The 25,223-nt window shown below is 35.8% G+C and overlaps 1 protein-coding gene across 1 annotated transcript in view; it reads left to right on the top strand.

Annotated features, from left to right (window-relative positions):
* LOC121408089 (protein CBFA2T1-like) overlaps positions 1-23,711 on the top strand; it is a 44,781-nt gene extending 21,070 nt beyond the window's left edge. Inside the window, 10 exon segments of the mRNA XM_041599429.1 lie at positions 7,975-8,106; positions 8,729-8,973; positions 9,666-9,755; positions 13,085-13,266; positions 15,611-15,803; positions 15,805-15,922; positions 16,371-16,453; positions 18,189-18,411; positions 19,574-19,764; positions 20,993-23,711. Coding sequence (XP_041455363.1) covers positions 7,975-8,106; positions 8,729-8,973; positions 9,666-9,755; positions 13,085-13,266; positions 15,611-15,803; positions 15,805-15,922; positions 16,371-16,453; positions 18,189-18,411; positions 19,574-19,764; positions 20,993-21,406 — 1,871 coding nt within the window. The 3' untranslated portion in view covers positions 21,407-23,711.
* Positions 23,712-25,223: the final 1,512 nt, after the last annotated feature.

Here is a 25,223-nt window from a genome sequence, read left to right as displayed (position 1 = left end):
TTTCTGAAGCGGCAAGGATCGCCACCATCTTCCTGGTCGCCACAAAATTTTGAACATGTTCAAAACTTACGTAGCAAGATCGCGGAGGTGCTAAAGCGCATCATAATCGAGTCAAGAGCGTATTACAAACGACATATTCGTAGCTGTAACGAAGCTCCAACGCACAAAGCGTAGTAGAAGCGCATTAAAAGCGGCACTGATCGCCCATGTTTTTCAGGCCCGTTCCCAAGACAATTCTGCTACGCTGCTTCCGTTTACGAGGCGACTGCCTTGCGCTCGACACGCTTCACACCATTTCCACCACGACGCTTTCCCTTTGGGTGGCATGTGGCACACGTTCTCAGCCCGCTGCAGGCATTCGCGTTGCGCTTTTGCTGCGCCGCAAATGACTGGCCAGCGATTGAGCAGCGACCGTCTGCGCTGCTATGAAACAACGTGCCAATGGTAGCGGATTATCACATTTTCAACAGATTACGAGGCGACACCACGACGTTTTCAAATATACTTCCCAGAAAAAGGACCAAAAAGGGAAGCTGCCCAATCTGTTATGCCGGCGGTCCAAGATGAAGCGAACAAGAGGTTATGGTGGTGGTAGAGGAGGAGGAGGAGGTATAGTAGGAGGATGAAAATCTAACTGCTGAGCCAGCTTGAAAGAGAGAAAAAAAAAACGTTAGCATGTCTTGATGACGAAATGGGTTACCTCCGCAAGATTTAGACAGATCGCCATGGTCGCCATGATCGCCATCCTAGTGAGATGGGGGCCTAATGAGATAAAGATGTCACCGTAGTTATGTCTGTGTAAAGAATCAACCTGGTATGCTTCTCTTAGAATATATTGTAAACAAAATTACCTTTTTAAAACTATCTATATAAAACTAGAATCACGAACACGCACAATCACAATCATGAATTCAAATTCTACTCCCGAGGTGAATTCCAGTTAAGTTTCACTTTAATTACTGTACGAATTTTACGTCTGAAAGAGTTGACCTCCAAAACATCTTTTGAGGGGCGGAGCTTATGTGACCTTTTCAGCACTTCCAGAGATGATACAATTTTCATGCATTCATCGTAGTTTCTTATTTGCGATGCAGTGCTTTGATTGACAAGTCACCAAGGACACAATACCGCCTTCGCTCATGAATTTGAATTCAAATCACAGTTTTTGAGTGAACGTGTGAATGGTAGCCTACAATGATTCTAAAGACGAATTGCTATCATCATTATAATGATTCAAGATTCTCGTGTGAAAAGACCCTTAATTGTTTCAAACAGAGCAGCTGTCTCATGCAGCTTTGTCTTGAAGAAACATCTCAAGTAACTCTTTCATCATCAATATGGAGAGAACATCTGGATGTTTATAAACATTTGAAAGGATTGTAGCTTTGTAGTTGTTGATTGCCATATGGACATTCATTATGCTTACTTTTTAAAATAATTCTGTTAATTCATTGCATTTTGCTGGGATGATTTGGAGTTATTAGGGATCGTCTTAAAGCTGAAATGTTTAGTTCTCACATGAGATCTGCTTTGGGGCATGTGATCTTCTCTACTTAAATTGATTATCTGTATATCTCATTACCTTGGGTTCAGTGTTTGGCCGTGTTTATGCTTCCACTTTTCAGGCCAGAATCAGCGTTTCCAAACGTGGTTAGTCCAAAACACGGTTGCGTCCATGCTTATTTTCATTTAAACGCTGTTTCAAAACGCCGATTGTAAACTCACAAAAAGGTGCGTTTGTAAACGTCGTTTGACCAGAATCAGGCTTTCTGGGGAAGTATAAACAGAACCACGATCGTAAACGTGTTTAAATGACGTCATTTGGTACATGCTTCCAGTGAGATGAAAATCCGCGGGCAAATACAGTCGTAATGCTCCATGTTATCTCCATGAATAACAACATTCGAAAAAAGGCGCGCTCAATTTGACCTCGCTTTACATTGTGAAGGCAGCTGGAGATCATGATGTGCTCTGAAAAGTTAAGCATAAACAGCACTCCCAGAACCACGTTTACGATCGGCGTTTTGAATCGACGTTTGAAATCGCTGATTCTGTCCTCGCAATGGAAGCATAAACACACCCTTTAACAGGCCAGTCCGCCAGGAGAGCTCTATGAACAGTTAATTTTTGTCTCACCTGCATAGCAGAATGAGACTATAGGCGCCGCTTTTCCGACGGCGGCGGCAACATCAAATCTTAACCAAAGGTTAAGTTTTTGAAATTACATCATAACTTAGAAAATATATAGACCTAGTTCATGAAACTTGGACATAAGGTTAATCAATTATCACTGAACATCCTGCATGAGTTTTATGTCACATGACCAAGGTCAAAGGTCATTTAGGGTCAATGAACTTTGGCCGAATTGGGGGTATCTGTTGAATTCCCATCTTAACTTTGAAAGTTTATGGATTTGATTCATGAAACTTGGACATGATAGTAATCAAGCGTCACTGAACATTTTGTGCAAGTTTCAGGTCTCATGATTAAGGTCAAAGGTCATTTAGGGTCAATGAACTTTGGCCGAATTGGGGGTATCTGTTGAATTACCATCATAACTTTGAAAGTTTATTGGTCTAGTTCGTTAAACTTCGACATTAGAGTAATCAAGTATCACTGAACATCCTGTGCGCATTTCAGGTCACATAACCAAGGTCAAAGGTCAATGAACTTTGGCCGAATTGGGTGTATCTGTTGAATTACCATCATAACTTTGAAAGTTTATGGATCTGATACATGAATCTTGGACATAAGAGTAATCAAGTATCACGGAACATCCTGTGCGAGTTTCAGGTCACATGATCAAGGTCAAAGGTCATGTAAGGTCAATGAACTTTGGCTATGTTGGGGTTTTTTGTTGAATAACCATCATATCTCTGTAAGTTTATTGGTCTAGTTCATAAAAAGTGGACATAAGAGTAACCATGTATCACTGAACATCTTGTGCGAGTTAGAGTAGTTTTCAAAGTCAGCACTGCTGCTATATTGAACAGCCAGAGGCATTCCACTTGTTTATATTTATGGCTGCAATGGAAGTTCCAGTTAAGATAAAGCTCAATTTCATTGGATTCTTCCATGACATGTTAAAGAATTTTTTAAATGGGTGTTATATGCTGCATGCATCTACATGTACATGTACATGTACATTCATCACAGGCAGGATAGTTGCAGTGAGCAAGTGCGAGCAATGTGGTTTTCATGGGCACTTTGCCTCATAAACTGGTTTAAAGGTCAAGTCCACCTCAGAAAAACCTCCTATTGTGATGTCCCACATATATATATCTACAGACATCCAATGAATTTGAGAATTGTTAATCATGAAAGAATGACTAGACATTTTCAGCTGGTTTTCCATCGGATGGAAAATAAGAAAGTTATGACATTTCAAAGTTTTGCTTATTTTTAACAAAATAGTTATATGAACAAGCCAGTTACATCCGAATGAGAGAGTCAATAATGTCACTCACTCACTATTTCTTTTGTTTTTTATTGTTTGAATTATACAACATTACAATTTTTACGAATTTGACGATTAGGACCTCCTAGCCTGAACCATAAAATGTTGAAATAAAGGAATTCCGCGTGTTCAGGGAGGAATGAAACTTCATTTCACATGGCAATGACAAGAAAATAAAAATATTTCATATTTCATATAATAAAATACAAAAGAAATAGTGAGTGAGTGATGTCATCAGTTCCCTCATTTGCATACCGACCGAGATCTGCATATAACTGTTTTGTGAGATGAAGCGAAACTTTAAAATGCCATAACTTTCTTATTTTACATCCGATTTTTATGAAATTTTCAGTGTTATGCTTGTTGGATTTTTCTCTTTTTTTTCAAATCAACTTTGTGTTGGGGTGGACTTGTCCTTAAAGCGTAGGCTAGGACACAGCATAGAGATAGGACACAGTCATTCTTTGGGAAGTGATCATAACATGAAAGTATGGTAATGTGAGCACGTTGGGTGTGCTGCTCTGCGTAGAATTCCTACACTGCGGTTTAAAATTTTGCGCGTAACATGTGACTCCTTTGAGGGTGTTCCCATAGCAACAAGACCACTTTGCGTAGAGTGGTTCTGAAAACCTTTTCAGGAGATGATGATGAGGATGCTAGTGAAGCAAACTTCTAAACTGGTTTAAGGGAAAACAGTTCAAGAAAGTAAATGGCATCTGACTAGATGTTTGATTCTTGTGTAAACTCATTTTCTTGACCTCTATCAAGAAGCCACATCTTACTGGATGTTTGTGCAGAATCTCTTTCTATCTCATACATAGGTAGATTAAATGTCATCCTTTATCCTTCCACATGAAAGGTTTCCCCCGCATCTTACATGGTTTCTTTGAGAAGAGTTCGGATCGCAGTCTAATGATCTTGCTAAGTTATGAAATTTAAAAAATACAAAAGCTGATTGGTCAGTCATCTTTTATTATCTGTACATGTCAATATTGATGTATTCTTGATTTTTTTTGAAAGTCTCTAATGGCAAAGACTGGATACCATCAGTGGTTTTTGCACAATTGTTTTACCAGTACTCATTGTTTTTCAGATTATGTATTTAATCTCTTTCTCTGTGCTGCCTCTCTTCATTGTTTTTCTTTGTTCGTCATCTTTAGGGGTAAATCTTTATGTGAATGAACAGACAAAATTCCTTTTTGATTTTAGCATCATGTGCAGACAATTCATATTTGATGTTACCACATTTCATCAGCTCCTTGATCACTTTCCTGCCAAATTCACGTTGAAACTTTTATACAGTTTATAATATGTCATCTTTATACTACTGTATTCTCATTTGTATTTCCTTTCCCCCTTTCATTATTGCAATTATCTCGGATTGATTTTGCTTTATGTCAGGATAATTTACGTCACAGAGACCAGCTGCAATCATGCTGTTACCATAGTAATGTGATAGGCAACCTGTTAGTCCTAGTATCAGAAACACCATATGCTCAGGCGCAGGTGAGCTGTCTTTGTCATGGACGACAGAGCTCGTTTTCCTCTCCTGTGATAGGTCATCTATCATCACCTTCAACCCACCTCATAAATCAATTATTGATATGCGCTCATCTTTCTGATGGTTTAGCATGGGTCTTTTGTTTCTTCATGCTTTGCTCTCATGACTTTATCTTCAATTTCATGTGCAAGCTATTCTATGTACTTGACAACAGTACATCCTTCATATTATACAATTCTTCTTGGTAGTATATCGAGTTTAAAGAAAATATGAAGAAAAGTATTTATCCGCAAAAATGAAAAAGAATCCACTTTGGGGCTCTGCCATCTTCTCTGTAAGGTAAATTAATTTGATCTTATGATATTCAGATATTTTCTATGTGTTTCATACATGTACTTCTACCTCCCCCATCACCGTCATCTCCTCCCAATGTCTCCTCACCATCATCATCTATCAGTCTATATTACTCCAGTCTGGTTGCCATGGTGTCTTTGATGGATTGCATCCTGTCGTCCTTGTGTCAACAATACCTCACTTTTCCACCTTTTTTATATATATTTTGAGCAGGAGGCAATTTTTAATTTGCTTTACTCCCACCTCTCTCTAATATTCATTTGTTTGGCATGTACTGCAAATTGACCTGTTCATTTGATCACATCAAGAAGAAACTCAAATTATTGCATGTGAGGAAGCTATTTTGATGCTTCCTTTTCCAGCTATAGCTGCTCTATTCATGTAATTACCTCCATAGAAAGATGCAGCTGAAAAGATGAGTCTATAGTTATCTCTTCACTTTTATTTTCTTCCAAAAGAAATTAAGAATGGCCTTACATTAACATATTGCAGTTTTCCTTATGTCTCATCTTTTTTTTTCATACATGTATAGTGTTGAAGTCATTTAGAGGGTACCACAGTTTTGAGGTAGATAGTTCTGCAAAAGGGATACATTGTATGCATGGTAGTGGTCTTGTGATACCAGGATGATAACAGCTTGCCGGTATGGAAATAAGATGACAGATGGCTGGTAGAAGACTGTGTGGATAAGGGAGGTGGTTACCACGACGATCAGAGTTGTTAGAAGTGATGTATCTCCATGTCATAGCAAAGCTGCTTTATTAATCTACAATGTGGTAATGAGTGGAGAGTAAGAGGAGAGAAGCTTTCATTTTAAAGCGGTCTTGTGAATAATACAATGCACTTTAAAGAACAGGAGAAAGAAGGTAAAGGAAAAGAAGGGAAGAATATAGCGAGGTAAATATGGTGTAAGTTAGGCCTGCAATGATTAAGGGATAAGAGTGAAGAAAAAGATGATGCATGGGTATAGAAGATGTGTGTGTGTAAGAAAGAGAGGATGAGAGGGATGCGTAATGAAAAAGAGAGGAAAAGAAAAGAGGACAAATACAAGGGAAAAAAATTGAATAAAGCAGCTGACAGATGGTTAGTAGCATGGTGGTTCATACCCAGTAATGAAAACAAACTACACCTAGTAAAAGAGCCATGCTGAGCCATGCTAGTAAATAGCTGTGAATTTGATTGTCGAAGATAAAATCAAACTTCATCTATGAAGAATAGGCCTATATATTGAATGAATTTTTATTTTGTAATTTGAATAATGTATACATATATATATTTCTACATCTGCGTTTAAGGCAAATTTCTTCGTCTTTTTTCAATGTTCGCAATGCGCCTTAACACCCTCTCCCTTCGACTTAACGTCTAAATGTGTATTATGACTAAATAAACCCATTCATAGACTTCGCCCTTATGTAGGATGTACGCATATATATATATATTATAATCCCCCCCCCCCCGCTTCCCCAATATTGCAGCGCTCTCTTTTTCTTTCTCTCTCCCTCCCTCTTTTTCTCACTCTCTCTCTCTCTATTTTATTGATATGATGCTCACAAGACATCACATAATCATCATCAATATACAGCCTCCCTTTTGATGGGTGATTTTATATTCACACATTGTCTGATGACACATTTTCCATCACTATCGGCTCAATTGTGAAAACTGCAAGTCATAATAGCAACCCAATTACTATGATTGCTAATTTGCCCTTGTTGCTTGCATATTCTGCCCTTTTTCAATTGGATATATTTTTAATGTTATGGATTATGGGATCAGACTAATCCAGGTCAATCTTCTACACCTAATATTCCTCTGGGCATATATTGGATTGTCAAAATTAATGAATTGCAATTCAAATCTTTTGGCTCATAAAAATTCCTCAGGCTATTTTCATCACTTATTTTTCTTCAGCAAGTCTCATTTCAGCCATATTTCTCCTTTAACTGTTTATGCTACCTCTCTCCCATTGTCATCTTTGTATCAGACTATAAGCCAAATCTCCAAATGTCCTATGAAATAAATTTTAGCTGAATATGAAAACATTAATTTGTACATATATAATATAATTGAATTATAAAGAAAACTCTGGAATTACTTGAATGTTTTGACTCACTTACTTTGTACCATGGCTCAAGTAAAAGTTCATCCAATCAATTATCAGGAGGCAGGGGACAGACTAAAAGCAATCATTTTAATGCATGTGGATTTTGAGCCTGGAGTACTGCACTTCTCATCTTCATAATTTAGTATGGGATATGCACACAGTCAGTATTAATATTGATCATCATCGTGTGCTGTCCTTCTTTTCAAACAAAGGAATATGATGTTGAAAAATGAAGTGATATATCACATGTGTATTGGAACTTTCCTGTGGAAATGCTGAAGCTCTTTGTTCATGTTGCTTATTTTTACTGTCTAATATCACTTCAGGATTGATTATTACCTCTTTGTTATTTTAAGTATTTTTATTTCAGCAAGAATTTCAAAAGAATTTTTTTTTTTAGATAAACATTGTTGATTCAAATGAAAATTTGACCATTGACTGATGTTGAGGCCTATTGAATTCTTGCCAATTGGGACTAATGATAATTATCAGAGAGCTGTATTTTCTCTGGCATGATAAGATTTAAAGTCATATAGACTTGTTTTGTTGTTATTTCAGATCACAGTGAAGTAAAGATGCCTGAATCACCAGTAGACCAAACCTTAACCAAATCCATATCCCAGCCTAGTTCTTTAGTAGGAACGAACCTACCAGTCCATCCTAGATCACACTCGACAAGTTCATCTACAGGTATATCAATTCTGTTGATTCATTTTTTTGTACCAGCTATACGTGATAATTGCATTTCTGATGAATTTTCTAATTGTATCTGTTTACATACTTTGATCACCAGAAATAAATCTAATGATGGGAGTACTAATAGTACTTGTATTTTATCTTCTTCTGTAAGAGAAAAAATGGATTGCTTGATAGTCATTGTTGTCTGAATCATAGGTTGTTTTATGCACATGAAATACTATAGGTGATTTCAAGTATGGTGTTTGTTGTTGGTATAGAGTTGAGTTAAGAAGAATGATATCGATCGCGTTATCAATAGCTCATGGCAATAGCTCATGTCTTGCTGCTGCGCTATGGATCATCTGAACTTTAAGCGAGAACTCTGACATTGAAAGTGAAATTGGGGACAAATTACAGAATGCATAGGCTAAACTTCCTTCCAAAATTTTGAAGAGTAAATATCATTGTTCATTAACATGTATAAAGTTGTGCTTTGCATTCATCTTAAATGTAAAAGCGAATTTTATGTGATGTTTCATCCTATGTGCTGCCTGTTCGTGAGAACACCAATGTGACCTTTAATGTATCTTAAAAGTTTTTGCTTAATTTCTTATCACCATGAATTTTGATTTAGGTTCAATAGTGAATGGCCTGCATTCACCAAGGAGTATGAATGGAACCCCTTCGCCACCAACAGGTCTCGGGGGTGTGGCTGTCTCGGCTATTCAAGGTGTACCAGCCAATCAGGAAGTCCCTGCTGCATGTGGAGCTCGTCAACTCAGTAAACTCAAGAGATTTTTAACGACACTCCAGCAGTTTGGATCTGACATATCACCAGAGATTGGGGAGAGAGTTCGAGGTCTTGTTATGGGTCTTGTGGTAAGACTACTAGTATATTTGAAATGAATAACAATTAAGGGGGTTTTTTTATCGGTAAAGTTTTCCTTCGTCCTGTACTATCAGTGGACCTGAGGAAGGCCTTGACCCCACTTATAGATAGAACTTGACTTTCTTGAGCCTGTATTGTTTTCACAGGTTATAGCAAAACTTGGCTAGTCACCTATAGTCTTGTACTATCTGGACCTACAACAAAAGCAAGTTGAATCCCGCAATGGCAGTACCAATGTGACAAGGACAAAAAAATAAGGAAACAGTGACATGACATTTGCTCCTGCGACAATTGCACTGGGCTTTATTTAGTCTGAAATATTGGGTTAAGTTTACTGTTGCCATTGGGTTTTATTTTAGAGTTAGGTTTAGGATAGGGTTTAGTGTTGAATCTAGGCTTGAAGTTGGCGATTCTATTAGTGTGTAGAATTCACAGCAGAGCAATTGTTGGTTATGGGAATTATAGCAATGATAACAAAACATTGCAACTTGTAAAGTTCTTAATCCACTTTGTATATTGTTCAATATGCTTATTGTCATTATTAGTCTGTCTTGCACAGCCCCCATCCTGGCACAGAAGCATTGTGAAAAGGGGAGAAAATTTGTTCTTTACCTTAACTTCTTCAGAATAAAGATGTTTAATCACTGACCCCCCATTTTATTATTGTATCTTCATGATGTAGAACAATGCTCTAACTGTAGAAGAATTCCACAACAAACTGCAGGAAGCTACCAATTTTCCACTCAGGCCATTTGTGATCCCATTTTTAAAAGTAAGTACACATAACGTCTGGAAAGTCATCTTGACCTTATTAAGTTATAAAATTAGAGAAAAAGTAATTTTGCTTCATAAATTATGTAAATGTTTGTTAGTTTTATTACCAGCATTTTTAGCATTGAAATCTTACTTTTAACCGTTTACTCTAAAACGGATATGTTTAGAACTGCCTGGATAATTGGTTCCAGTGTCAGTTTCAATTGTTGGAGTAATGTAGTTACTGTTCAAAATCCAGTGTTGTGCGTTTTGAGGCCAGTCTAAGAGGCCACAAAATAGTCCTCGTCCTTGAGGACACAGGTTAATCCTGGCCGAGGCAGGGAGAATTTTAGGAAGTGCAAATGCTGAATGTTGGCAGTTTGTCTAAAATAAAAGATTGAAAGCTATAGAGAGTTGACTGTCCAGTACTCCCATCCATCTCCATGGGTGCTCCCTTCTAACTATATTTTGTTCAGCGGTGGCGGAACAATTTTGAAAGTTGTGTGGCCTCTTGGCAATTAACCTTCAAATTTCCAATACTGTTACTTTAGTTTTGGCATGCATCAATGATTAAGCCATACTATTCATGGTTTTCGGGGACACCTCCACATCAAGGCTATGCATACATGAGTATACAGAAAACATGTACATAATGCTACCACTTTTGATGATGACACTTAAGGCCTATCACGATTTCATTGATTAGTATTGCAATTTGTTTGTTGTGATTGGCAATGCATATCAAAATGTAAAGGCCTGGTCACACCGTCCGAGCGTTGTTGGAGCGGTCGTGAAGCGGTAGGGAGAAAAGGTCGAATTTCACTCACAAAATTGGGGAAAAAATCGAAAACAAAATAAAAACAATCGAAAGTGGTGAACGGTAGCGAGCGGTGATGATTTTTTTTCTCTCCGCTCCACTACTGCTCCAACAACGCTGGGCAGTGTGACCAGGCCTTTAGCAAGCGAAGTGAGCGAGCAAATTTTCAGTAGTTGAAAAACTGAATGGTGTCCAAAAACTTTGTAGGGGTGTGATTACGGTATAGACTGAAAGCCTGTGGGGAGCTAGTGGGTAATCTAGTCTTAATGAAGTTGCCACAGTCATTGAAATTGATATGCATAGAGGTTTATATTACAGAGGAGAATAGGGGTCACTTATGATAACGAAATAAAACTTTTGGAGAAAACGAAAAAACTTATTCATGGCATCGGTTTGATCAATATAGACGTTGTACATTTGGGTAGACTTATGCTTGACCAAATCATCTTCTGCTCCCACAGAGATATTCCAGGACGTGAGTCCCCCTTCACATTAATGTTTTTAAAGGATGTTTTGATTGGTTTATTAAAATCATGATCAAAGTTATAACCATATTTAAACGCTTTGGGATCATACACGCACAATTCACAAATTGACTCCTGATAACCATGCTCGTGTAATGCAGCCAATATATCATTGCAATAAACCAAAGGTAGGAATTTGTCATTGCTAAGTAAGACAATTTGTGTCTTTAGAGTGCAAAATTAGGCTGATTTAAAGCTTCTCCATGATATTCAAGGATGAATTCACCAATTCACAGTGGTATTAATCATTTAATGATTAAAGAAAAATAATAGTTCAGTCTCAAAGTTGAGGGGCTAGGCCCCCCGCACTTTCAAAGTGGAGGGGCCAATGGTCACCCTGACCCCCCTTACTTGTTCCACCATTGCTGATTTTGTTGTTGATGTGAAAGCCAAATCATGCAGCTGCACTGACATGATGGATACTTTGCTTTGTCTCAGCATCTTAAAAGGGCATTTTAACATTGTTAAAAAACTTTTCAGGTTTCAGGTGAAAGTGTGTTTTATCCATGTTGATCTTTATATCATTCCTGTCTCCACACCTGTTTCTTGGGATGAAGCAATTACCGGTAACCCTTTTTGGATAGTGGACGGATATACTCGTCAACATGATTCTAGACATAAACCCATGGACGAATGTAATGACAAATGAAAATCAAAGATTCACCAGAATGCAATTTGGGATGTAAAGATTATGAAACTTTAGAAATGCACTATGGCATTGTAGCTACATATAAACATTTCCCCCCTCGTTATTTCTCACAATAAATCTGTAACATCTGTAACAGAGATCACACCACAACGTTTCATGACTTTTTTCCTCATGCAAGTCTCATGCAATTTTTAAGTCCTAATTTGCAATGCGAGAGGACTCGATTCCAAAGTTACGCAATATTTTGTAAGTGCATGTCGGACCTAACAAATTCAATGCAAATTCTGGATGTAGCAAGAATTCATGAATGTATAATTATTTTTTCTTTGTCTAAACAATTAAAAGCAACTGAATTCATTTTATTCTTTTTTTTGTTTTTTATATAGTGTCTTTGAGATTTCCATTAACAAAACAATAAAGACATATAGTAAGAAAACAAGAAATACAGAAGAAATTTTTTTTTTAATTGAATATATAAAAAAAAATGTTCAGTATCCCATTTTTGAAAATACATATTTGATGAAATATCCTACATAGAGTGTCTAGACCAAAATTTAGCAGTTTTGGAGCAATATGTTTTAGATTTACAGCCAAAGTATAATTTATGCATTAATTGGCATAATTAATTAAACATAAATTTGAATAATTTTTGTACAATTTAACTATCCAGTTTTGGAGATGTCATGGGTGACGCACACATGCCAATTTTCATTGTGAAAGGGCGATAAACAACCAAGATCTAAAGGGGAGTTGTGACCCCCCTGCTATGTGTTTTCAAATAGCCTAGGCTAAATGTAGGTTTAATATTGTTTGTGGGTAGATGTATTGGTGGGTTGCATGTGCCTTAGGAAGCAGGGGTGATTTTCCTTACGGTTGCATGTATTTTTCTCTATCGGAAGCACTCCCTGGAATTCTGGTTTGTGTGAAAGAAATGGATGAATGTATAAAGAAATCACATATATTCTGTATTTTACCGTTTTTTTTTCTCGGAAACAAAATAACATTTATTTTAAAATAAAATCCTTTTTTTTTTGCTCATCAAATTTTTAACATCCTCACCCTCAGTTTAAAAAAAAATGTTCCCAGGGCCCTGGTGGGTGTGTATATATGAGCATGTATGTTTTTATGGTGGTGTGGAAAAACAATATATAACCAAAGGAAAGAGCATCACTGTACAAAGAAATGACAGGTATTTAGGGTCCCCTGTAAAATCTGACGACTTTGCAAGCAAATAATATAATATTCATCCATGAGTTAGTAAAATGGCTGCCTTGATGTGAGCCATTGGATGATGGAAAAGGATGAATCTGTGAACATTATTTATTAATCTTGATGTTAATTTTTTAATTGTATGGCAGGCAAATCTACCTTTGTTGCAGAGAGAGTTGATGCATTGTGCTCGACTTGCCAAGCTTAGCCCTCAACAGTACTACCTTCAACATGAACATCAACTCCTGGAGCCAAAGACTAACATTGTTGATCCTACTGAACATCTGATGGAGGTCAATGAGAATGGGAAGAGAAAGACCCCAGAAGAGAGGTGAGTGACAGAAAGAAACAATGTTTAGATTGAAATATGAATTAATTGTATCAAGCAAATGTTTGTATTAGTTCAATTATAGTGCTGCAAGTAAGGCAGCATGTTCAGTTTGGAATTTTTTTCTTCTGAATTTTGGTATTTTTAGATTGAGCATATATTTTGTGCGGAATTCTTATTGTGCAAAATCACGTACCAATGAAAATGTATATTATTTTATACTTAAATATATGGAGTCCCATTCAAAATTAGTGTGTTATCAGTGACACTAGCTGAAATTAATATGCCTGGCATTTTTTACCAAACCACCGAACCAAGTTTATGTTGGGTTTGGTCCGCTTCGAAAAGTGCCAAGTTCGGCTGCAGAACTATTTGAATATCCATTAAAAGTTAACCACAAAGCAGTTTTATACATGTCTCGGTGCAAAATGTTTGACTGTTAACCAGCTATTGACTTGTCCACTCCTGATAAAATACAGAGCAATGTTTTATACATAGCAATGTTTTCCCGGCTTTCAGCCAGGAGCAGTAGTATCTGCAGAGTCAGAAAAGGTATTTAGCTCACATAGTTGTAGTTGCTTAAGATTGTATTTACCTGGATGCTTGTAAGTAAACAACTGAAGGCTTTCAGTTCTATCACAGAGAATCTAAGATCAATATTTAACCAAATAGCACTGGTCCCTAAACCTACGAGGGTGCTTAAAAACCTGATTGAAAGGATAACAAAATGAGTGCAAAGTTTATATACCTCTTGTAAATAAATCTGCTAGGATGGAAAGGACAATACCAAAACTTTCATTTAGTTTAATGGAGATAGAAAGATAATTCATATTAAAAATGGAAACATAAACTGGTTTGGTAGAATTGTTTTCTTCAAAGATGCACTTATTTAGAAAAATCAGTCAATAAATTAAGTTAATAATGTTTATGAAGAGAGAACATTTCCAGTCTTCACATCGCAAGCAAAAGATCTCTTGTAAGAAATTGCAAAGGAAACTTACCAAAAGTACATTTGCAGAAGGAAAAAAAATGGAATCGTTTGGCCTTCTTTCTGGCTTCTACCATACATGAGGATAACAAATATATGAGATTAGAATCTAGATTTGTGTGTTTCTTGGCATGTGTCTTGTTTTATTCATTAGCCTGAAGGATTCTCTGATGAGTCAGAATAATTTTTCTTTCCTAACTCGCAACCCTCATCCTCATCCCTATTTGTACACCTGTACTGCCCCAGGCTATTCTCATTTGCGTGTCGTGCACCCGTCTACTGGTTTTCCTTTCACTAAATAAATTGCGGCATTATTAAACGGGAGCATTCATATGAATTCTTGCCCTCTCACTAAATAGAACAGAGAATGGAAAAAGGAGGAAAAGGAGAAAGAGGGGGGGACAAGGTAAATGAGTTATGAAAGATGGTAGAAATGAAATAGAGGGAGAGAGAGAGGAGGAAAGCGAGAATATGGAAGAAGAGAGGGAGGAGGTAGGGAAAAAAAGAGATCAGAGAGAAAATGTTTCTTTTTTTTTATTGGATTTGTTCTTGCTGATATCTGCATACTTAAAATGCCGGTGTATAAACAAGGTTTCCCTCATTGTGGGCTGCTCCACAAAGTAATTTGGGGAGCTCTTTTGAGCGTACTTCAATAAGTAAGGTTATTTGTATTGGATGTTTTATGTATATGAATCAGAGCCAAGAGGTTTAGATGATATTGCAAGGGCTTGATTTCATTAATATTCCCATTTTTCATTATTGAGAAAATGTAAGAAGACCTAAAAATATCCAGGTGTAATGAGATTTCTGGTGAACTTTTAGGGGTTCTTATTGAGTGAGGTGATATTATTACTTCAGACAGATTTGGGATTTGTTTCCTCGTGTTTGTGGTATATCCTAATTCAGATTTGTGTATTAAGTTAGGTTGATATGAATTATTGGAAAATAGCAAAAATGATCTCATCAGAGTGAAATTTGTCGAAGGATAAAAGTGCTTTGTACTTTATTTTGATATGAAAGGAAAGCAATATCAAATCAGGGCAGTTAAGGGCATTTGAATATTGTTGATCAATTTTAAGTACGTCATGCAAATGAGTTTCACACTTCAAAAATACCACTTCATTGTTATACATGGACTTTGATTGCAGAGCAAACTGTATCCATTTTAAGTGGGTAATTGATTGTTTTTATAGTACAGTAAATTTTCTTCAGGTCATTTAAGAAGGAGTGTATCAACATTGGTCTCAATGCTAGCTATGGAAATTGAAGCCCTATTAGGTGGAGAGGGGAACAAAATTATTTCTACCAATATTTAAGTTGCATTGATGTTTTTTCCCCAAATCTTCTTTCTTGTGCTAGGATGATAACAAGGCCAAAGGAGAATGGATCTAATGGAGGAGAACGTCTAGGGGAGGGGCCACACCCCAAGAGACATTGTAACGTAGGATCGCCCACACACCCCACCTCAGCTTACCCCCCTATGAATCATTTCCCCCATTCCCTATCAGCAGCTCATCATGCCTTTAAGGTAGAGGAGCTAGGAACCAGTCAGGGGGGCTGGCTTTGCTAGAGACTCCAGGGATCTAAGGGAGATGAGAGAAATGAGAGAAATGAGGGAACGCTTTGAAAGGGAAAGAGAACGAGATAGACATACTCCTCACGGTAAGGAAGGTGAATTTATTTACAAATTCTTTTCTCCCCCCCCCCCTGTTTTTCTAACTGTGTTGCAAGATGGAAAAGAAACTTCTCAGAAACAAAATTCAGTTTGGTCTTATATGCTAACCCTCTCCAAATGTCCTGCATATGGTTGAACAGAGGAAAACTTGATTTTCAGTAATATATTCCTTTATGCTTGTAATTGAAATTGTTTCATAATTTGATATGCAAAGCAAATTGAAGCCTTGGAATTTCTGTGTATTATGTGATTGTCAATGGCCTGCTCGGGAACGTTGTTGAAGAATGTTTGAAACTTAACTATGGGAGCAGTGTTCTAATGTTGATAATTTGATTCAAGTTGAATCTCTCTTATGCAAGTAGTGACAAACAGATGATATTGGATTATTTTATGATATAAATAAGAGTGAATTGTATTTATTTTATTTTCTTGTTAATCTAACAGCCTTTCCACCATTCAGGGAAGTTTATCCCGATCCTATCTTATTTGAAGACAGAGTAGAGGATGACTGGAAACATGTTGAGACAGTAAGTTGATAGATTTTATGCTTCCAATCATTCTAATTGATTCACACTTTCCATGATTAGTTATGAATGCATGCACCTGTTAAAACATATATCAAGGTCAAATCGATATTGTAGTGTTGATCACATCTGTTCATAATTGTATTCTATGCAAATAAAAAGCATAAAGTATTAATGATATATAATGAAATGCGAATCTCAAATTTGTCTAGTATGTATAATTTCTCATGCATCCAATTGCTTTGAGAGTCCATTTAATGGTCAATTTTATCAAAACCAAATAAGAAAAAACATGATCTAGACAAGGTATAGTTAATTTATTCTATATGACTTTATAAGTTCATTCTTTTTGCAGACGATTCTAATATATTTTATTCCCATAAAAATCCATATACCTTAGTAAATACTGTTAATAATGAACTTTTAAAAGTCACACAATGGATAAGATCCAACAAATTGTCTCTTAATTTACTTAAAACTAAATATATGCTATTTAGCAATTCCATTGATACACTTCCCATGGACATTGTTTTAGACGAAACTAATTTAGAAAGTGTCACATTCATTAAATTTCTCGGTGTTACCGTTGATAATAAGCTTTCCTGGAAATACCACATAGATTGTATATGTAAGATTATTTCGCGAAATATTGGCATTATCAATAAACTGAAATATCATTTTTCGTCGTCATCACTTTTAATGCTATATTCTTCCCTGATCTTGCCTTACTTGAATTATGGGATACTTGCCTGGGGCAGCACCCATCAAACCATTTTAGATAGACTGTTATTACTGCAAAAGAAGTCCCTTCGTGTTATTCATAATTCAGCTTTTCGTTCACACACTGACCCACTATTTTTTGATAGCAAATTGCTGAAGATAAGCGACCTATATTTATTTCATTTAGGACAATTTATGTTTAATTTTGACAAAAACACACTTCCGCGTGTATTTGATTCTATGTTTCCTCTTAATCGTTCTTTTCATAATTACCCTACTCGGCAATCTGACGAATTTCATTTACCCCGTTTTAGAACTTTATTAGCAAAGAGTACATTTATGTTCGATGGCCCTAGATTTTGGAACTCCCTCGACAATAACATAAAAAACAGCCCTTCCATATATTCTTTTAAAAGAAAACTTAAAAACGTTTTACTTAAATCCTACCGAGGTCTTTAGTTATAATTCCCGCTCGTTATCATCTCCTCTCAGACTTAAAGTTATTTTTGTTAGTCTATCATTTTGTTTTATCCTCTCTTTTCGGTCGAAATTTGTCCTGATTCTATTTTACGTTTATTTCTCCTTTTGTCGTCCTGTTTTTTTGTTTTTTTTTCTATTATTTTTTCGTTTTGTCTTGTTCTGTGAGTTATCCTGTTCTTTTTAATCTATTCAGTAAATCTCCGTAGGCAAATAGCAACCATTGCGTCTCTCTCTCTCCCTCTCTCCTCTATTCTCTTTCTTTAGGGGGATTCACATTATACAAGCTATGCTTTTTAGTGAATCCCCCATTTCCACAGATACTTTTTTTTCTATCCTAACTATATATTATTTGTCTATAAAATATTTTGTATGTTAGTTATGATTATTATTAATGTATTGTAAATATTTGTTATAATCTATGAAAATGATTTGTATCAATATTTGTTATTTCTGTTGGAAATAAAACTGAATCTGAATCTGAATAAGTAAGAGTATAAAAATAGGCAACATGTATTTATTGTTTCTGTGATATTTGCAGATGTTGCAATGCATTATTGGTATGGTTGAGAAGACCAAACGAGCATTGGCTGTACTACATCAACGCAGCATCCAAGATCGTGAGGAACTAGCTCACTGGAATAGAAGACAATCTTCACAGTCAGGTGGCAATGAGTCAGGGGGTAAGAAGAGATCTGATGAGATGATGGCTCAGACCCTAAGACAGACTGAAGACAGAGTAACAGAGGTCAAGAGACGAGCAGGTGAGATGATGGCGTTGTTATGGTGATGATTGATTGTATTTATATTGATAGTCTTAGGTAGTCCATTGGCTCACATTCTAAAAATAGAGGATATGAGAATCTTGGGAATGTTGCAAAAATGTTCAATTACAAGTCAATTTTAGCCCCATTAATCAATCATATACATGTATCTTGAATTGATTGCTAATTTGGAATAGATTGCTGGTCTCTCTTTTGCAACAGAAAGTGTGAATTGATTTGCTGCTTCAAACTATCTATAAGTCATGATTAATTGATTGAAAAAAATTCTTACAATATGCCCTTTATTATGGCACAGATTAGAAGGCACATAACCCTGTATTCACTAGTCCTGTTTCACATAGAACATGGTCTTGGGCTGTGCTAAAACTATAGGAAGCTAGAGTGTCAAACTTTGTTGAATCCTATCCTATACATGTGTAGCTCCAAAATGTGATTTCCTGTACAAATCCAATGCAAATTCTGTATGTAACAAGATTCATAAATGTTTCATTATTTTCATTTTTAATGATTAAAAGCAATACATTTCCTGTTATTCATGACTGAAAGTGTTGCCGACAATTTCCATGAAAGAAATAACTATGAAAAACAATAAAATCACATAAGTAAAAAATTTGATATTCAACATACATTTTAGATTTGATAATCCTAAGAAGAGTGTCCAGACCAAAATGTAGCAGTTTTAGGGCTATATTAAAGGTTAACAACCAAATCATGATTTTATGCATCAATTAGCATAATTGATTAATTAATAATGAATGAATGATTTTGGTACAATGTGGAGATTGCGTCATAAGTGACATGCATATCAATTTTCGTCACAATAGCGTGATCAATGGCCGAGATGTGAGGGGGGGGGGCCATTAGAAATCCATGTCATATTTGCCTATACTTAAAAAAACCTATTGATGAATGCTTGTTCAGAAAGTTCAGAAAGGGGCCTTTGAGAATAGAGCAACGAGCAGTTTGTACTGGTGTTGACTGTAGTAGTGATGATACTACTGCAGTATCATGAGTTAGCTTTTGCAAATTAAAAGTATGGTCTTCTGAAAAGTTTATGCCGTGAGTGAAAAAAAGTGGTATTTTAGTCTTGGTATTAAAGAAACAAGAGATTGATATTGTTGTTTGTGTTCCATTTCTACAGAAGAAGCAGTGAATGAGGTGAAAAGACAAGCAGTTTCTGAGTTACAGAAGGCTGTAGCAGCTGCTGAACGTAAAGCCAATGAGATGGTTAGTGCTGAACGGTCTAAGTTAGATCGTGCCATCATTGAGGCTAGACAACAAGCTTCAGATGAAGCTCTTGGTCTCCTTAATCATCAAGAAGATTCTAGTGAGGTAAGGAACCATTCATGTGTGTTTGGTAACATGTGTGTTATCACAAAAAATAATTATTCATCATGTTAACTGTACATGACAAATGTAGTTACAACTTTTTTTATGCATTATGCATACAATAGAATTTAACATTCAGTTTAGTTTATTTCACTTCCATTTTCTGATAATAAACATAACAAACATATATATACATATGTATGAATTCTTTCTACAATTCTTTTTGTTCCAAATACATTTTGTTGATTAAACAAATAATAGATTACAGTTAGCTTGTGAAAATGAAAATGAGGGACTTATTAAAAAGCGAAGCTTGTAATTGTAAGTCCCTTAGGATAAATTTATAATAATCTTAATCGTATGTAATTAAAAGTAAAGTAAGACAATCTAGACCATATATGAAGAACAGCAAAATAGGTTTGAATAAAAGGAAATAAAAGGGGGCAGTAACTACATAAATTAGGGGGAGAAGGGAATATTAAAAAACTGGGGGGGGGAAACAAAACAAAACAATAAAAACGATTATGTGTCCAGCAGAAAAGGGAAAGGGGGGGGGAGAGAAATAGGGTCGAGAGGCAAGTATCGTGGAAAAGATAAAGCAGTTCATGTGTGTCATACATTGTCCTCATTAAGGAATGAGAGTCTTAGGTGTTTTTTGAAGGTGTTTATATTTCTATTTTGTTTAAGGCTTTGGTGAATACCATTCCAGTATTTGGGACCTGTGTAAATGATGGTTTTTTGTGCGAGTGTGGTTCTAGTCAGAGGGGGGTGATATTGATTTTGTATAGCTTGTCTTGTAGGGTATGTATGGATGTCAGTGTTTTTGGTAAAGAGTGAAGTAATTGCGGTGGGTAATTTGTTTTTTGATAGCTGGAACATAAAAATTCCAAGGTTCAGGAGATAGAGATCATGGATTTTTAGTATTCTATTTTTTTTTAATAACGGGCTTGTAAGAGAACGGTAATGGGCATTTTCAATTATTCTGACAATTCGTTTTTGGAGCAAAAATATTCTATTAGTTTGTGTTATTTGTGAATTACCCCAGGATAAAATAACATAAGATAACATTCAGTTATTTGTACTTACAATACTATTAAAAACTGATATATTTTTAATGGCATTATGTAGTTGTAATAATGGAGTATGGAATAATCTAATAAGTGATAAAAGTAAAAGTATGATGATAAAGCCGACAATTAATTTCATATTCTGTACATTTATTTTCATACAGACTTGTTGGAACTGTGGTCGTAAAGCCAATGAGACGTGCAGTGGATGTAATACTGCCCGATACTGTGGTGCCTTCTGTCAACACAAAGACTGGGAGAATCATCATAGGATGTGTAGTCAATACGCTAACACCCCTACTACAGGTGGTCTCCCTGTACCAGGGTTTCTGGTTAGCTCTTCTGCTCCTTCGTCAATGCCACCATCTACCATATCAGTGGCTAGTCCTTCACCAGCTGCTCTCAAGAGTCTAACCCCCGTGGTGGTTACCACCTCTGCAGCGACGGCAGCGGTGCCACCCTCGGCGCCCACACCCACATCCGCTGCAAGTCCCACTGGATCACATCACTCCAATGCATCCAATGGATCAGGGTCCCCTGTAACCGCATCATCCACTGCCATCCCTCAGGAATCATAGCAGGACTAGTCTGGAGAATATTGACTTTTTATTTCTCATCGTTTGGAATCTGATTTCACCACAAAGATCCTGCTAGAAGTCCCAGTGTGAAATGTTTAGACAATGGAATTCTTCTGAGGATCATTATTGGACTAATTGGACTTAGATCTGGCCCACCCTTGTGAAAGTAATTTTGATTGGAGATATCTAGCACCCTGCCAAATTCTTTGGCTGTGAGGATGTGAATCTGAAAAAATCCATCCAAAAGATTCCCCAGGGTAAGACATGAATTAACATTGGTCGCTCTTCAGGAATATCAGTCATTGGAAGCCAAGCTTTCAGATGGGTAATATATAGATCTCAAGTGCTAATTTCATACATGTATGAAATTAGTAATATATGAAGTAGAAATTGATATTTAATCAGTCCCAGTTTTTTGGTTTGAAAAAATAATTCATGCCTTCATAACTATTTCAAATACAGAACTGCCCTCTCTTTATCTCTATCTTCATTCTGCAAGAAATTTATCCACTTTGTGCTGCACTCATCCCAGGTGTGGCAAAATGTGTACCAGTAAAGTGTAGCATCCCTTAAATGCACCAAGTGCTGCTGATTTAGTGGGGAGCTCTAGCTTAAGTCAGGGTAATAATAGTTGTGCTTTGTATCCTCTTGCAAAATCATTAAAAACAAAATTGTGTTCATAAAAGGATAGGAATGAAATTATTCTATTTGATACAACACTCTTTCCTTCTCAGATATGATTCTGGAGATTTGATGATTCTCTATTATTAGAGATTTAATGCAAATTTTAAGAAAATAAACAAAAAAAATGTTTTTATTTCTCTGGCTATGCCTGCAATGAATAAACATTCCATGTCAAGTTTTAGTATGTCTTTACATTGATGTTAGGATATGCAATGTGAAGATTCATATGGAATTGCAATCAAACCTCCAGACAGACTTGATGGTACACTTTGTTTTCTTATTGATTAAACCATGATCTTAAGATTTCTTGTGAAGTTTGTTTGTATGTTAAATACTGTGGAGATTGATGTCTACAGGGTTCAATTGTCTATATGTAAACACCCTGGTATGTCATATGTTGGCAATTTGTGATTAACTTCATGTAGTGTTTCAAGCTCTTATTTTTGTAGCTGGATGATATAGTTATCTAAGTGTTTCTTTGAAAAAGTAATCACAGATCAAAAGTCCACACATGTTTGTTTTATAGTTGCAAATTTGTAGAGCATTGATTTTGGTGTATCTCTGTCCTGTTTGTTCCCACATTTGTCATTCTGTTTTCTACTACTTAATGCCCCCTTGTTCATTTTAAGTTTTTAAAAGATTTTGGTCTCACAAAACTTTTCCTTTGCTCAATATTCTATTGCTTTTCTCATGATTCTGGTAACCGGATGAAGTTGTATTTTGATGGTCATAAATTAGAATATTTTTGCAGCAAATTTTCAAGGATTTTAATATTGCCTCATTTCAAGATAACACAAACAAATCAATAGGCAAATGCCCATTACCTCTTCACTAATTTTTGGGGACAAAATTTGTTTGCACTTATATTTTCACTATTCAATATTAGAGGAAACTGGAAATATTGTCACTGTTAAAATAGTTTTTTTTTTAAACACACATTGCCATACTTCATTTCTTTTGTCACTTTGATATTTCAAGCATATTATATCTGTGGATTCCAGTTAATGATTTTCTGTGGCACATCGATATGAAGATCCATATACAACCATATATTTTGTTTAGTTTGAATATGTAGTGTTTTTGCATTTATTATAACCCTGTATATTGTGGCCAAGTCATGTGTGTGATTATTGGGTTATTTATCATGTCAATTTCCTTTTACTCTTAATTGTCAGTCTCTTGTTAAAGCCCAGCTTTAGTTTTTGGTATATTCCCCCCCAAATTACATTTCACTATTTCATTTCATTACTAGATTATATCAATTCATGTGCCCCCAAACAGTTGTGGTGTGAAGGATATAAACTATAAGCATGTTTTTTTTTGGAGAAATTTACTGATTTCACTTGAGATTTTAATTTGATCAAGTGACTGATCAAAATGGAACATCTTTATATTTTGTCTTTTTATATAAAACCCCTTCTCACTTAAGCATAGAATGGGCTGAAAATTTCAGGATATAATCTTTGTCAGTAACCTTCTATTATCCAGTTAATAAATCTGTAAAGTAAAGCACTCGGATTGCTATTTGATATTGAAAAATAAAATTCTAATGGGTAAAAATGCATTTAATGACTTATGTTCGATGGTACACTCAAGTATAGTTATCATTACTGACCCTTTACCAAAATGAAAAACTGGCATTAATTCTTTTTAATTCTCTTATCTTTTAGAGACATGTATTCCACAGTCCATCCTATGAATAGTTTGTGTTTGATAATACTTTACTTTTATTAATTTTAAGCAATTGTGACCAAATTCCACTCTCAGGACTTTGTATGGTCTGATACAATAATTGCAATTTACATAATTTGTTGAAGGTGTTTTCATTGTTAGAGTACTGATGCTAAATTATTTTAGTCATTTTCACTTAAAACATAGATCCTCTCCTAGTTTTTTTCCGTCTCGATAATGAAAAAGAATCACTGTGGGCATTTCAGATATGATTGTAAGTTAAAGGGAAAAAAATGATTTTATGTGGTACATGTAGGTAGTTGCAGATATGTTTAGATGAAGCACAGTTTATCAATTTACTAAGTTTCCAAAAAAATTACTGCAATATAACATGGACATTTTTTGTGGAAAATTATCTTAAATGTTCTCTCTGGAACGAGTTGAATATGTACCAATATTAAACCTTAGTACATGTTTGTATGATGATTTTTTTTTAATTGTACAGCATATACAGTTATGCTTTGTGAGTTTGAATGTATCAATCATTTGAGGGAGTTTTGTTTTCCCTTGTATATTTCTTGACCATGTATGGGTCATTTCACTCTGGTAATAAATGTAAATTATTGTCAAACTTGTATCCAAGTTATAAAAAAATGTTGAAGGTATGAAGAGAGATGTATGAATGAAAATGAGAGGTGTATGGGAGGGATGGAGAGTGAAGAGCAGGAGACAAGACATGTTAGATAATGTTGTGAGACTGCTACGAGAGAGAGACGGGATAATGTGAGGAATTAGTCCAGTAAAAATATGAAATAACCCAAAACAACTTGCAACAGAAACAAGTTTTCATATCCATGTAGGAAATCATAGCTGTGGAACAATGTCTAATTGGCATATTCACAATGGCTGCCATTCTTCATAGTTTTTACTGCATTTTTTGTTACAAGAGTCGTGTAAACATTTCCTTGCAACTGTATATGTATTAAGGGTCAGAGAGTATAATTACTGGCAATATTTGGATCATTTGCTAACATATACATTCTTAAAAAGCAATAGAACAATGTCTAATTTGCATAATTAGCCACATCGTTTTGCCTGTATCTTTCAATCTAGTAGAAACCTGATTTCTGTGTCTAAACCTAACTCTCTAACTCATCAGACACAAGACTTAAATGACAATTGCAGTTATAGGGATAGAGCCTCGTCGATATGGTGCTGCACAGCGGCTGCAGGGCCCACGATCAATTGGGCAAAGCAAATTTCAGAGTATTTCATTTCATGTCTATTTCAAACAAAAAAATATGGATTTTCATCATTTTTTCATTTTCATCATACTTATAGCACAGCCACACCACAGGGTCAATGTTTGTTGCTGTTTACCCCCCCCCCCCATGCGGAAATATTTATATTTGATACACATAAACACAGCAAACTTTAACTACCTACGATAACTCGGCCCGGT

The sequence above is a fragment of the Lytechinus variegatus genome, chromosome 2 (genome assembly GCF_018143015.1).
Source record: "Lytechinus variegatus isolate NC3 chromosome 2, Lvar_3.0, whole genome shotgun sequence".
In the NCBI taxonomy this organism is placed as follows: domain Eukaryota; kingdom Metazoa; phylum Echinodermata; class Echinoidea; order Temnopleuroida; family Toxopneustidae; genus Lytechinus; species Lytechinus variegatus.
This window is presented reverse-complemented; position numbering and strand designations above follow the sequence as displayed.